The sequence below is a fragment of the Acinonyx jubatus genome, chromosome B4 (genome assembly GCF_027475565.1).
Source record: "Acinonyx jubatus isolate Ajub_Pintada_27869175 chromosome B4, VMU_Ajub_asm_v1.0, whole genome shotgun sequence".
Lineage (NCBI taxonomy): Eukaryota > Metazoa > Chordata > Mammalia > Carnivora > Felidae > Acinonyx > Acinonyx jubatus.
The window spans coordinates 132135278-132148111 of record NC_069387.1 but is presented as its reverse complement, the minus strand read 5'-3'; the positions used below and the strand labels follow the sequence as shown (position 1 = coordinate 132148111).

General features: G+C 51.7%; 1 protein-coding gene across 1 annotated transcript; it reads left to right on the top strand.

The window, feature by feature from the left end:
* The first annotated feature begins 612 nt into the window (after nucleotides 1-612).
* Nucleotides 613-12304, top strand: TOB2 (transducer of ERBB2, 2). Its single transcript, XM_027070630.2, has 2 exons — nucleotides 613-1310; nucleotides 8272-12304. Exon 2 carries the CDS (start codon nucleotides 8373-8375, stop codon nucleotides 9378-9380), a length of 1008 nt encoding a protein of 335 aa, XP_026926431.1. The 5' UTR covers nucleotides 613-1310; nucleotides 8272-8372; the 3' UTR covers nucleotides 9381-12304.
* Nucleotides 12305-12834: the final 530 nt, after the last annotated feature.

Genomic DNA, 12834 nt, shown 5'->3' with positions numbered 1-12834 from the left:
AAAGCTCGCGCAGTCCCGTCAAAGGACAGTAACTGGGACGGTGCGAGAGCCGTGGGGGGTGGTCGGACGGTTAGACGCCCAGACCCGGAGGGACTCGCCAAGGTGCCCTGGAGTAACGGGTCGGGCGACCGTCAGCGCCTGGGCAGGTGTAGGGCCCAAGCCACGGAAGTTGGGGGGAGAGAGTTACCCCTCCCCGCGACATCCATTCATCCAACACGTCTGAAGTGAACAACTTGGTTCCAGTTCAGGCCCCTGCCCTCCCGGAGCTCGCTGTCTACCTGGGGAGAAACACTGTACCCAGTAAGCACACTTTCAAAGTGATCTGGGGTGGGGCGCCTGGGTGGCTCAGTCGGTTAAGCGTCCGACTTCGGCTCAGGTCATGATCTCACAGTCTGTGAGTTCAAGCCCCGCGTCGGGCTGTGTGCTGACAGCTCAGAGCCTGGAGCCTGTTTCAGATTCTGTGTCTCCCTCTCTCTGACCCTCCCCTGTTCATGCTCTGTCTCTCTGTCTCAAAAATAAATAAACGTTAAAAAAAAAAAAAGTGATCTGGGGCATGAAGAAAATAACTGTGCCACGGCGCTGTGATGGGGCGGGGAAGCGGACAGCGTTACAGGCCGGCCAAAGGCAGCTTTGCTGGCGTCTGGGCTGGGATCTGAGTGAGAAGAGGCCGGCCACGGGACGGCGGGCGAAAGGGGGTCGCGGAGCACCCCCAGGTGGCACACGGAGCTTCGGGCCGCGCTGCGCAAGGGGTTAGGCCTCCCGCCGTGCTGAGAAGTAGTCCCGGCTCGGCGCCCGGCCCCGCCCCTGCAGGGCGGAGGGACGCATCACGCAGGGGTGGGGAAGCCGGATCCATGCGCAGGGTTGCTAAGGGTGAAACTTTTCATTGACTTTGCTCACTTCGGGCCGGGGCGCGGGAAGGTGCGGGTCGTTGCCGGAGAGAAGCGAGTGGCTCGGGCGACGCGGGGCCAGAAGGGCAGGACCGCCCGCTGGCCAGAGCCCGGACCGTCCTCCGCCCTGCGACACGAGCCGCCTTTCGGTCCGACATCCCCGCGCCGTCGCCGCCGGCCGGCCCGCCCGCCTTCCGTCCCCCCTTGGCCGAGCCTGACCTCCAAAAAGCTGAAAGAATTATTATTGAGAATCATAGCCCCAAACTCCCTTCCTTGCTCCCAACCTTCAACGAAGAAAAAGACCCATCAGCCTCCGGCCCGGCGGCGCCCGGGAAGGAAGAAAGAACGACCACCGTACCGCGCCCCGGACTACCCTGGAAGGGAGAATCCACCCTGAACCGCCCCGCCGCCGCGGAGACCCGAGTGAGTGCGTGGGGGGCGTGCGGGCGGGGGAACCCTCGAGACGCCTTCCTTCACCTCGGTCCCACTCCGCTCTTCGCTTTGCTGGACGCTGCACGTTGCTGTCGCGCCCCCACCCTGACGACTGGCCAACATTTTCCTTTCTCCTTCCACCTCCCCTGTAGAACCACCCCCCCCCCCCGTTTCCCCCGGTGCTCCTCTCTAGGTTCGGAGTGTGGCCCCCTCGGAGCGTGGGTGGGGTGCATTTCCTCCCCTCTCCGCCTCCCTCAGTTCTTCATATCGTAGAGACGCGGTAGATTTTTCCTTGATCTTCCCCCCCCCCCCAAACATAACTTCCGCCACCATTAAATGAATCAGGAAAGAAGGGGACCCAGGCCTTGTTTTTCTGCTTCTTGTCCCGTGTGTGGGGAAGGGGGTGGTCATAATTAATAGGGTTTATTTCTGGGCCTGTGGAGCCGAGAGGTGGAAGGTGGACATCCCCTTTTGGACCGGTCAGTGGTGACTGTCTCCTGGCCGCTGAACCAGAATTCACCATTTTGGCCTGAGCTCTTTATCCTCTTTAGTGTTTTAAAGGAAAACTGTGCAGGGAGGGGGTAAGTACCTTTACAGCAATACCAAGTGAGTGGATTCTGATTGATCCTGGTGAGGTACCTGGGAGGAAGAGTCCTACTTTTAAGCTCCTTCCCCTCGTGTCCAGAGGATGGACTGTGCCCTTGAACAGAGAGGTGGGGGGAGGAGGGGCAGCTGGCAGGGCTTTTCCCACCCCGCAGAAGAACCAGAACCCTACAAAGTAGGCTTCAGGTTGGACCAGCGAAGGGGTTCTTGGGTGCCTGCTCAGTATCTTAACCTTTCTTTTTCTCCTTCCTGTCCACCCTACCCTGGGAGTGAGTCCCTCATCTTTGATTTTCCAGCAGAAAAGCACTGCTATTGCTTTCTTGGGCGCCTGCCCCATCCCCCTCTTAAGCAGTGGGAGAAAGAAGCTTGTGTGGGAGGGAGGATTAGGGAGGTTTAACACTGTTGGGGAGCTTTGCCGAGGATCTGGTAAGTCTGGTCATAGAGCAGGCCTTGCAATGGGAGGGGACTCACAAACAATTTCAAGTATTAGAATATGTTGTTCAAGTGTCAGATGTACGGTTTTTCCTTTCCTGCCCAGGAACCTTTTCCCATTTCCCTAGCTGGGTCTAGTTACTCTGAGTTGGATTAAAAGAGGGGTGAGGCTTGGGCCCTGCTGGCTTGGGGCCTTTTGATTGTCGGCCCGGCTCCTCCCCGCAGCTTAACTGGGAATTTCTTTGGCTGAGAGGACGGGAGAACTGGGTTTAGTTCCTGCCTTCCCTGGCTCTGGGGGTCCTGGAGCTGAGCCCGCTGGGCATTAAGTGAAAAGGCTTTTTTTTTTTTCTTTTTGAATTCACTGTCCCTACAGCAACTCCAGAAGGAGACCACCCAGCCCAAGGAATACAGATTAAGTGGCAGTGTTGGGTGAGGCGCCGGGGGCGGGGGCGGGGATGGGAGGGGTGACCTTTATCTGTCCCACCCACCGCCTTCACCCAGAAAAAAACTCACTAGGAGATCTTTAATTCAACAGTCATGAGAGGCAGTGAAGAAAAAGAGGAAGGGGTGGGGAGAATTCAGCCTTACTTGAGGCCAAGACGCGAATACAGTGGGGTGGTACAATACGAGGAGTAGGCCTTATGGGTAGAATTTATATAAAATGTATTAGGCGGTGGGCGGGGTGGGGGGGCGTCCGCCACAGCGCGCATGTGCATCGGAAACTTTTCCTCGGTTCTCGGGACCTCGGCCAGCTCCCCTTACCGGGCATGCGTGATTAGCTGGCTGAACCTTCGCAAAGCACGCAGGGAAGTGTAGTGTACACAGAAAGTAGGTCACTTGCTCCAACGTGAGTATGAGGTTTCTGAGGACTACAATTCCCAGGGTACAGTGCGCGCCTTCGCTGCCGGCCTACGTTGGAGTTACAGTGAAATCTTCCTGGCTACGGAGTAATGGAGTGCCCCAGAAAGGGCCTTCTTAGTCTGAAGAGTTGGGCTTGCACAGTCCATGTTTGAGGGACATGGTGGAGACTCTGGCTGGGGTGTTGCGGTCAGTCAGCCCAAGTCCTGGAAGCCCTTCAACCATACCCGCCGGTCCTGTCATTGCGGGGTGGGGCCGGGCAGTCCCACTGAGCCGGCTCTCCTGGGCATCCGGTTTGTGGCACCTGCTGGCCTTGTCAAAACTGAGGGCCCCTCCTCCCTGACTCCTCTCTCCAGACTCTTTTCAGACTCTTTTGAATCTGATAGCGCTTCAGTTGTAGGACTATTCCGATGTTAGGGCTTGAGGTGCCTGGATTTTTTTTTTTTTTTTTTTTAATGTTTATTGATTTTTGAGAGACAGTGCAAGCCGGGGAGGGGCAGAGAGAGAGAGGGAGACACAGAATCTGAAGCAGGCTCCGGGCTCTGAGCTGTCAGAGCAGAGCCCAACTCGAGGCTCTAACCCAGGAAGCCTGAGATCATGACCTGAGCCCAAGTTGGACACTTAACAGACTGAGCCACCCAGGTGCCCAAGATGCCTGGATATTTTTATAGGTTCTCGTGGTATAGGGACCTGAGGATTTCTGTCACCATTATCCCTCCTTTTCCTCTTTAAACGTAGCTGCTTTTCTTCATAAAAATCCTCCATAGCATATTTGTCGTAAGTTCTTTCTGGAATCACCATTACCACATCACTGACTGCAGCAGCCGCCTTTCTTACTTCATTTTTGTCCTTAAGCACTCTTTAAAACACAAGTCAGCACAAGGGATCTGAACCAGAGATTAATTTTGCTGTTGGAAATAAAAAGTGAAGGAGAATAAGATTCTAACTGAATTTGGACAGAATTTACTCTCACGTTTTCAACTTTCTAATATATGAACAAAAGATAGATTTTGCTATTGTTAAATACTTAGCATTGGATTTGGGGGGGGTGTTTGCTTGGGTTTGTTTTTACTTTTACTTTTTGCCACCTTTCTGTCCTTTTGCACGTGAGTGAGGGTTGGAGGAGATCTTCAAGTCCTTCCTTGCCTCCTAAATCTACTTGTTCCTTGTGTCGAAGAGTAGTTATTGCCAAGCTTTCTAATCTTACCACATTTTTATGAATATTTTATATATAAGCTCTAGAATTTGCCCATAGCCTTAAAAAAAAAAAATGAACAAACTCATCTGATTGGTCATTCTTATCTTTAGTTAAAGACAAGACAGCATCAGTGCTTTAATCCTCTGTTCCATAAGCTTCTTGAAGTCAAAATTAGAGCCTGAGCTGATAGAGCAGAAAATCTCATTCTGGTTGTCCAGCATTTTTGAAAGGTTCCACCCCACAGCCATCTGGCCTGGCCTGTTCTCCAATTAAAGAGGCAAAGACGGCATTATGTACTTCCTTATTTGTGTAGCAGCATCACTGAGGTATAAATTGGTGTGCAGCTTTAGTTGCTTATGCTGCAGAAAATGGTTAGCTAGGCAGGGCTGATGACAGTGGTTCTATTGTATTTTGGGGTGGGAGGCTTATTTCCCAATGACTTTGGCCTGCATTTAAAATGCTCCCATTTTGGGGCACCTGGGTGGCTCAGTCGGTTAAGCGTCTGACTTCGGCTCAGGTCATGATTTCGCGGTTCCTGAGTTTGAGCCCCCACGTCAGGAGCTGTCAGCACATGCTCATGCTGTCTCTCTCTCCCCCCAAAATAAATAAACAATAAAATTGGTTTTTTTAATGTTTACTTATTTTTGAGAGACAGACAGAGCATGAGAGGCAGAGGGGCAGAGCTAGAAGGAGTCACAGAATCCAAAGCAGGCTCCAGGCTCTGAGCTGTCAGCACAGAGCCCAACGCGGGGCTCAAACTCACAAGCTGTGAGATCATGACCTGAGCTAAAGTTGGACCCTTAACTGACTGAACCACCCAGGCGCACGCACACCCCCTTTTTTTTTTTTAGTTTATTTTTGAGAGAGAGAGAGAGAGAGAGAGAGACAGAGCACTAGCAGGGGAGGGGCAGAGAGAAAGAAGGAGAGAGAGACACACAATCTGAAGCAGGCTCCAGGCTCCGAGCTGTCAGCACAGAGTCCGACATGGGGCTTGAACCCACAAGTGGTGAGATCATGACCTGAGCCGAAATTGGACAGTTAACTGACTGAGCCACCCAAGCACCCCCCCAAAAAATTTTTTAATGCTCCCATTTGGGGTGCCTGGGTGGCTCAGTCAGTTAAGTGTCGACTCTTGATTTTGGCTTAGGTCATGATCTCATGGTTCATGAGTTGAAGCCCCACGTCAGGCTCTGCGCTGTCAGCAAAGGGATTCTCTCTCTGTCCCCTCTTTCTGCCCCTCTCCTGCTCGTGCTCTCTCTCTCTCTCTTTCTCTCTCAAAATAAATAAATAAATAAATAAACTTAATACATAAATAAAAATATTTTTAAAAGTAAAACAAAATGGTCCCATTGTGAAGATGAACTTTTAAGGGGAAGTTAACTTGGAAGTTACATATGCAGTAAAGTTTGAGGAGGCCAGAGAGGTGTAGGAGGCCCCTTGGTCTGCTATACCAAGAGGCCATGTGGTGCTTTGGGAGAAGAGTCACATCATATTTAAGTCTGTTTTATTTTTAAAAACACTTTGAAAACATTGTCTTTAACTCCAGGCCTATTCTTGGGAACTAGTGCCAACTTTCTTCACACCTTTGTAATCTCCTCCATGTAGGACACCTCTGGTGGCTGCTATGGCCCTTACAGACTTCCATTCCTGGGGGCTAGCCTTGCATCTGGTGATGAACGCAATCCTTATCAACAGAAAACCCTCTACCGTTACCATTTTTTTTCCCTCTTTTAACCTAGAAGGACTCTGTTGACTTGGCATGTGACCCTCTGCTCAGACCTGAAATGAGGGTGGGATAGACTCGTAGCCAGTGTTATGTGATGCTCCAGATTGATCCAGTGCTGCTTCTCTGATACTCACCCCAGAGAGCTTTTGCCTGAGGATCCAGTCCTAACAATACCCCTAGGAGCCATGGCCCCAGTCCTGAGAATTACAAGGAAGTAAGCCGGGGCAGGTGTTCAGAAAACTTAGGATCCTCAAATGAAGAATTAGCAACTGATTATTCTCTGCTGGACCCAGAAGGGATTTATATTTATTTACTTAAAAAAATTTTTTAAGAGTGACTCTTTTAATTTTTTTAAATGTTTATTATTGAGAGAGAGCATGGGTGGGGGAGGGGCAGAGAGAGAAGGGGACAGAGGATCTGAAGCAGGCTCGCACTGACAGCAGTGAACCTGACGCGGGGCTCAAACTCACGAACCGTGAGATCATGAACTGAGCCGAAGTTGGACACTCTACTGAGCCATGCAGGTGCCCCTATTTACTTACTATTTTAAGTAGGCTCCAAGCTGCACATGGAGCCCAAAGTGGGGCTCAAACTCATGACCCTGATATCAAGACCTGAGCTGAGATCAAGAGTGAGACACTTAATCAGCTGAGCCACCAGTCACCACCAGAAGGGATTTTAATCAAAATCTAGCCCCACATCTATCACAGGGCAAAAATGCCCTTGATGGATCATGGATTAGTCTTGTCTCTGTGCTGAGCTCAGCAGCACATTCTCACCCAGAGGCTTGGCTAGAAACATGTTCTGGCCCTGCTGAACCTCGAAGGTGGTCCTTTTCAGTCTTCTCACGGCATGAGCCTGGAGCTGCCATTGTGGAGAAAGTGGGACTAGGATCACTGGCTCTCGGGACTTTACAGATCATCTTCCTGAGACACGAGGCTGGCCCAGACCTCAGAAATAAACCTTTTTGACCTCTGTGGGAGCTGGCTGTGAGAGAATCCCAAAATAACAATCTGAGTGTTTATCTTGGGCTATCTCCTCTCCGGGGATCTCCAAACACTTGATAAATCCAATCCGATGCCAAGGACAGGTGGTCAGACAGTCCCCAGGAGACTGAGTGATGATGGGTCCCCAGCTGGAGACTGCAGGGTGATGGAAAATTTCTTCTCTTTGCTGCCCTCATCCCTGCACTCCAGCCAGAAGTGTAGAGATTCCCTCAGGCCACACCAGTGCTGTTCTTAAGGATTTTTTGGCCTACAGGGCTTTGCTTCCCTCTCATTTCCTCTGCTTCCCTGGGACGGCCCCCTCGTCAGCGTTCCCTTGTTGGTCCACACCTCTGGTTAATGCAGGTCTTGACTTCTTCCTAGGGATCATGTTCTCGTCTCCATTCTTGGAGACGGCCTACACGGAAATGCACCCTTTGGTTACGCTGTGGCGTTCTTACATCAGTTCTGCAAACCCAGAGTGAGCCAGAAAGCGTACATACTCGGGGAGCCCAGGATGACAAATTGGATGTGACTGGAGTCCAAGCCCCCACTGAAAAGTTGGCAGTGCTGCTTCCTGTTCAGTGATCTGTATCCCTTTCCATTTAAGGAGAAAAACTAAGGATTTTACACTTATATCTTGGCCTGTGACAGTTTGGGAGCACGACTTCACCAAGATGTTACAGAGATACATTAGCAAGAGCCTTCTCTTCTCCAGCTGAATTAGGGGCTCCTTTTTTTTTTTTTTTAAATAGCAGTTGTATAGTGTGACCCGGCTTCTCAAAATAGTGGAAGCCACAGCACTCCTTTAAAATTACTTGAATTCCTTTAGAATTTCTTTAGAATTACTTGAAAAACAGTAGCTCATTTTATCAAGTCTTTACTAGCTACCAGGTTCGGCATAAGACAGTTGACATCTTTGAGCTAACTTCATCTCCATGATGACCTTATGTTACTGATGAAACTAAGGCTGAGAAAAAAAGTGGCTCGCTCTCAGTCACACAATTAAGCTGGTCACTGGTGGAGCAGAAAATGGGACCCTGAGTATATGTGGCCCAAAGCTGGTGCTTTTGTGCCTTTTGCCATTGAACCCCCTACCCTCTGGGCTTGCTGCATAATCTACTCATGATGCCCTTTGTTCTCATTTCTCAGAGCTCTCTGGAGCCCAAGGCTGCCTATCTTACGTCACCTGCCACTGCCCTTGGTTTGCACTCTTGCCGTGAGCTGACTCGCCACCTAGGAGAGCAAGGACCATGCAGCTGGAGATCAAAGTGGCCCTGAACTTTATCATCTCCTACTTGTATAATAAGCTGCCCCGGCGCCGGGCAGACCTATTTGGGGAGGAGCTTGAGCGGCTCTTGAAAAAGAAATATGAAGGCCACTGGTACCCTGACAAGCCACTGAAGGGCTCTGGCTTCCGCTGTGTTCACATCGGGGAGATCGTGGACCCCGTGGTGGAGCTGGCCGCCAAGCGGAGCGGCCTGGCAGTGGAGGATGTGCGGGCCAATGTGCCTGAAGAGCTGAGTGTCTGGATCGACCCTTTCGAGGTGTCCTACCAGATCGGTGAGAAGGGGGCAGTGAAAGTGCTGTACCTGGATGACAGCGAGGGCTGTGTTGCACCAGAGCTGGACAAGGAGTTCAAGAGCAGTTTCAACCCTGATGCCCAGGTCTTCGTGCCCATCGGCAGCCAGGACAGCTCCCTTTCCAACTCCCCGTCACCATCCTTCGGCCAGTCACCCAGCCCCACTTTCATCCCCCGCTCCGCCCAGCCCATCACCTTCACCACTGCCTCCTTCGCTGCCACCAAGTTTGGCTCCACCAAGATGAAGAAGGGGGGTGCGGCAGCAAACGGCGGGGGCATGGCCGGCGGCGGGGCAAGTGGCCAGCAGCCTCCCCAGCAGCAGCCCCGCATGGCCCGCTCTCCCACCAACAACCTGCTGAAGCACAAGAGCCTCTCTTTGTCTCTGCACTCGCTGAACTTCATTGCGGCCAACCCGGCCCCTCAGTCCCAGCTCTCCCCCAATGCCAAGGAGTTCGTGTACAACGGGGGCTCTCCCAGCCTCTTCTTTGACGGGGCCGATGGCGGGGGCAGTGGGGCCGGCACGTGCAACAGCAGCGGCTTCGACGTGGCCCAGGTATTTGGAGGCGGCACCAACAGCCTCTTCCTGGAGAAGACCCCCTTCGTGGAAGGCCTCAGCTACAACCTGAGCACCATGCAGTACCCCAGCCAGCCCTTCCAGCCGGTTGTGCTGGCCAACTGACCGCCCACCCGCCACGGGGCCAGGAGCGCCCAAGACCACAGAAAAGAGAAAGGAAAAGAAAGGCCAAAAAAAGAGGAAAAGAAAAATACACAAAAAGATTTCCAGTCTTCGCACTCTGGCTTCTAGAAAAAAGATCCGGTCCAGGCATGGAGTGGGAGGGGGCTCCTGAAGCACCGAATCTGTTTAACTCAACCCCCTGCTGCTTTCCTGCCTGCCTCTGATTTATTTGATTGGTTTGGGTTTTATATTTTTTCTTTTTTTTTTTCTTTTTTCTTTCTTTTTTTTTTTTTTTTTTACATGTAGTTTTCTATATAACATCTTTAATTAGTGGCTTCCTGTGCTAAGAATGGTCCAGATGTGAATTGCTGCTCCCTGTTCCCTCCCTCCCTCCCTCCCTCACACTGTTGAGGATCGCGTGTCCTCTCTCACAGGGAAGGAAGAGCCGGAAGAGGCGCAGCTGGGGCCTGACCCTGCCCAGAGCAGGGAGAGGCTGCCTTGTGTCACTGCCTCTATCACCCAGCTATCCTTTTACTCAAAGCCATCCAACCTCAGAGGGCCTTCTTGGGCCCTGCCACCCAAATAGGTCTGACCCCAGCACCCAGCCCCCCTGCCTCTCAGGCCTGAGACACGGGGAGCTGCTGACCGGCGACTTGACACCCTCCCACTAGAGCTGATGTCTGTGACTCCAGGTAGCACTCGGTCTGGTGGAACTGCTTTCATCTCTGTCCTGTGTTCCCACGCCACCATCCCCATCTGGCTCGGACTATCATCGTGGCCCTGGAGACCCATCCGTTGACGCATGTGGCTCTTCATGCAGCCCCTTGTTCCCGGGGCCTGAGGTTGTGGGTAATTGGGGGGGGGGGGGCAGGTGCGGGTGTGTGCGCGCGCGTCCATGTGCGTGGTTTGCTGTCCTGTTTTAAAGGATTCCAAGCCATGTGAAACTCCCCCCGGCCCCCCCCCCCCCCCCGACATGATTCCAGGTTGCAGCAAGTGCTTATTTATGTAGGAGGTTGGGGAATGGGCCGGGCGGGTGGTCAGTCCTTTTGTAGGGTGGGTCATGTGGTGGGGTGAGACTGCGGCTGAGCCTAAGACACTCCCAGGGGAAAATACTGCAGAAGGAACTGGTTTCCAGACTGCGGAGGGATCTGCACTTTTGTTTTTGACCAAAAAAAAAAAAAAAAAAAAGAAAAGAAAAGAAAGAAAAAAAAGGGTTAGCTGTGAGGGGCTGAGGGAATACCAGCCCCTGATGCCTAAGAGAAGTCCCTGGACTCAGATCCTCCTATTTGGTGACCTTAACCCAGGGTGGGAGCCGCTCACCTGAGCACCCTGGAGGGGGGGGTGGGAGTTTGGGTCAGTGCCTACAGTGGGCAGTCCTGAGCCTTCAATTGAGACTAATTAGTCTTTTGGTTGTAGATGTTATTTTAGTATGTTTCTGCCCCTGCCTGCATGAGAACTTCTTGGTACCTCTTGGCATCCCCTCTTACTGGCTGACCCGGTCCCATTTGGCCTTGATGCCGTGAGGAGTGGTTTCCCGGGCAGGCCAGGTTGGACAGGCATTTGACTATGGCAGGCGGTGTGTGTGGATTATAAGAGGGCACCAGCTCCTGCCTCTGCCAGAAGAGGAGATGTTTCTCCCACCCAACCCTAGTGAACCAGCTTTCACGCGCTGATGCTTTGGCTGGTGGGCCACATGGCGGCAGGGCCCCCGTCACCAAAAAGTACCAAAGCCCTTGGCACCCCCACCCCACCCCCACCTCCTCAGTGACCCCCCAAGTGGGCAACCGCTGTGGCAGTGGGTCCGGCCCAGACAGACACTGCCAGCCTCCCCTCCCTGCAGTGGGCACCAGCTCTACCTCCCCCAGCGGGGCAATGCCCTGGCTCCTCAGCCCGGTATCCTCTGTCCCCTATGCTTCTCAGGGGCCAGCCCCATCCGGGCCACCCTCTCCCTAGCCCACAGCTCCCGCGCAAGTGACAGGCCCAGGCAGATCGCTGCTCTCTGGGAAAGGTTGGATGCTGCCTTATTTATGCCCTCTTCCAGCCCCCTTTCCCTCACTCACGTGCACAGGTACCTACCACCCCCCAGTCAGCTTGTTTCTCACCACATCTAGGGAGAGGGGGAGACCGACCCCTTAGTGTCTTTTGAAATACGAAGAAAAATGTTTGTTCAGGAGCATGGCTCCAGTGCTGGACTCTTGGGCCCGGTTCAGTCTGTCTCGTCTCAAATCTAGGCATTTTTGCTTCAATTTTATTTTTTTTAAGGAAACAAAAACAAAACTCTGCACTAATTTACCTGGTTTCGTAGGAAAACTTTTTTTTTATTTTTTACATTTTTTGGTGTCCGTTTGTATTGAATAATTTGCTACATTTGTAAAATGTAAGAGGTATATATAATATATGTATATTTCTAACGTAAAAAACGTAATTTTTTTCTTTTCAAGATTTTTTCTTAAGAGGAGAGAAACGATATTTTTTCAGGAAAAACAAACTTTAAAATAAAAAAAGAGGAGAATTAAACCTATTTCTCCCCTTTCCCCATCCTCTCTCTGTCTGTCCCTCTTTCCCAGGAATAAATCAAAAGGTGGATCGTCTTGTAAAGAATGTAAACTCTTAGTCCAGAATGATGTATTTTTCTCGATGCAGTGAGCTATAGATTCTCTAGTTTGACCCCTAGGGATGGGAAGGAGGGCATTGAGGCAACGTGGAGAGGAGCTTGGGGGAGCAGGGTAATGAACTTGTTTTCTTTAGTGAAGGAGGAATACAATCAAGCGTTTTGTATTCAGAATGTTGTGCAATATTTTGGAATGGGACATTGGTGTGTTTAGAGATTTAGTTTAAAAACAAAACAAAAAGATTGATCAAATCTGTACAGTTTATATTGTTCCAGATTTTTTTAAGTTTGTATTAAAAGCATGATATATAATAGCCTTCTGCTTGCTCCTGGCTTGTTTTATTTGGGGGCCCCTCTTAGGATGGAGAACGTGGGAGCAACCCAGCCTCCCTTGGCTTCAAGAGACCGTTGGTCCTCCTGACCTGACCCCTTAGGAGGGCCCACATGCCACAGGCCCCTTTTGACCACCTGTCCCATCAACCCAGGATGTGGAGTCCCCACTTCCAAGGGTTCTTTTCCACTGGAAGTAGGCTCCCCGAGGTTGGGAACTGCCCAGGCTCCCTCTGCTGATAGGTTGCGGAGCCAGTACTGGCAACAGAGCCCTGAGAACAGGATAACTTCGTGGCTTTTTTAGGAATGGCCTATTCCTCGGAGGCCGAAGGAGGGATTGGCCTCCAGCCTGCTCTAGATCTAGTATTTGCCGACCTCAGACCGCTAGACCCTTAGAGGTGGGTAAGGATGAGAAGAGCCACCTAAGTCTGGTTCTGTCCAAAAACCTGGTTCTTGGATTCTGGCCCTTCTCTTGGCTGGGCAGTTCCAGAGCCTGGGGCTGGGGAAGAACTCAGC

Excerpts from the sequence above, each read along its gene's own strand:
- TOB2 (XM_027070630.2), top strand. The coding sequence starts at position 8,373 with ATGCAGCTGGAGATCAAAGTGGCCCTGAACTTTATCATCTCCTACTTG.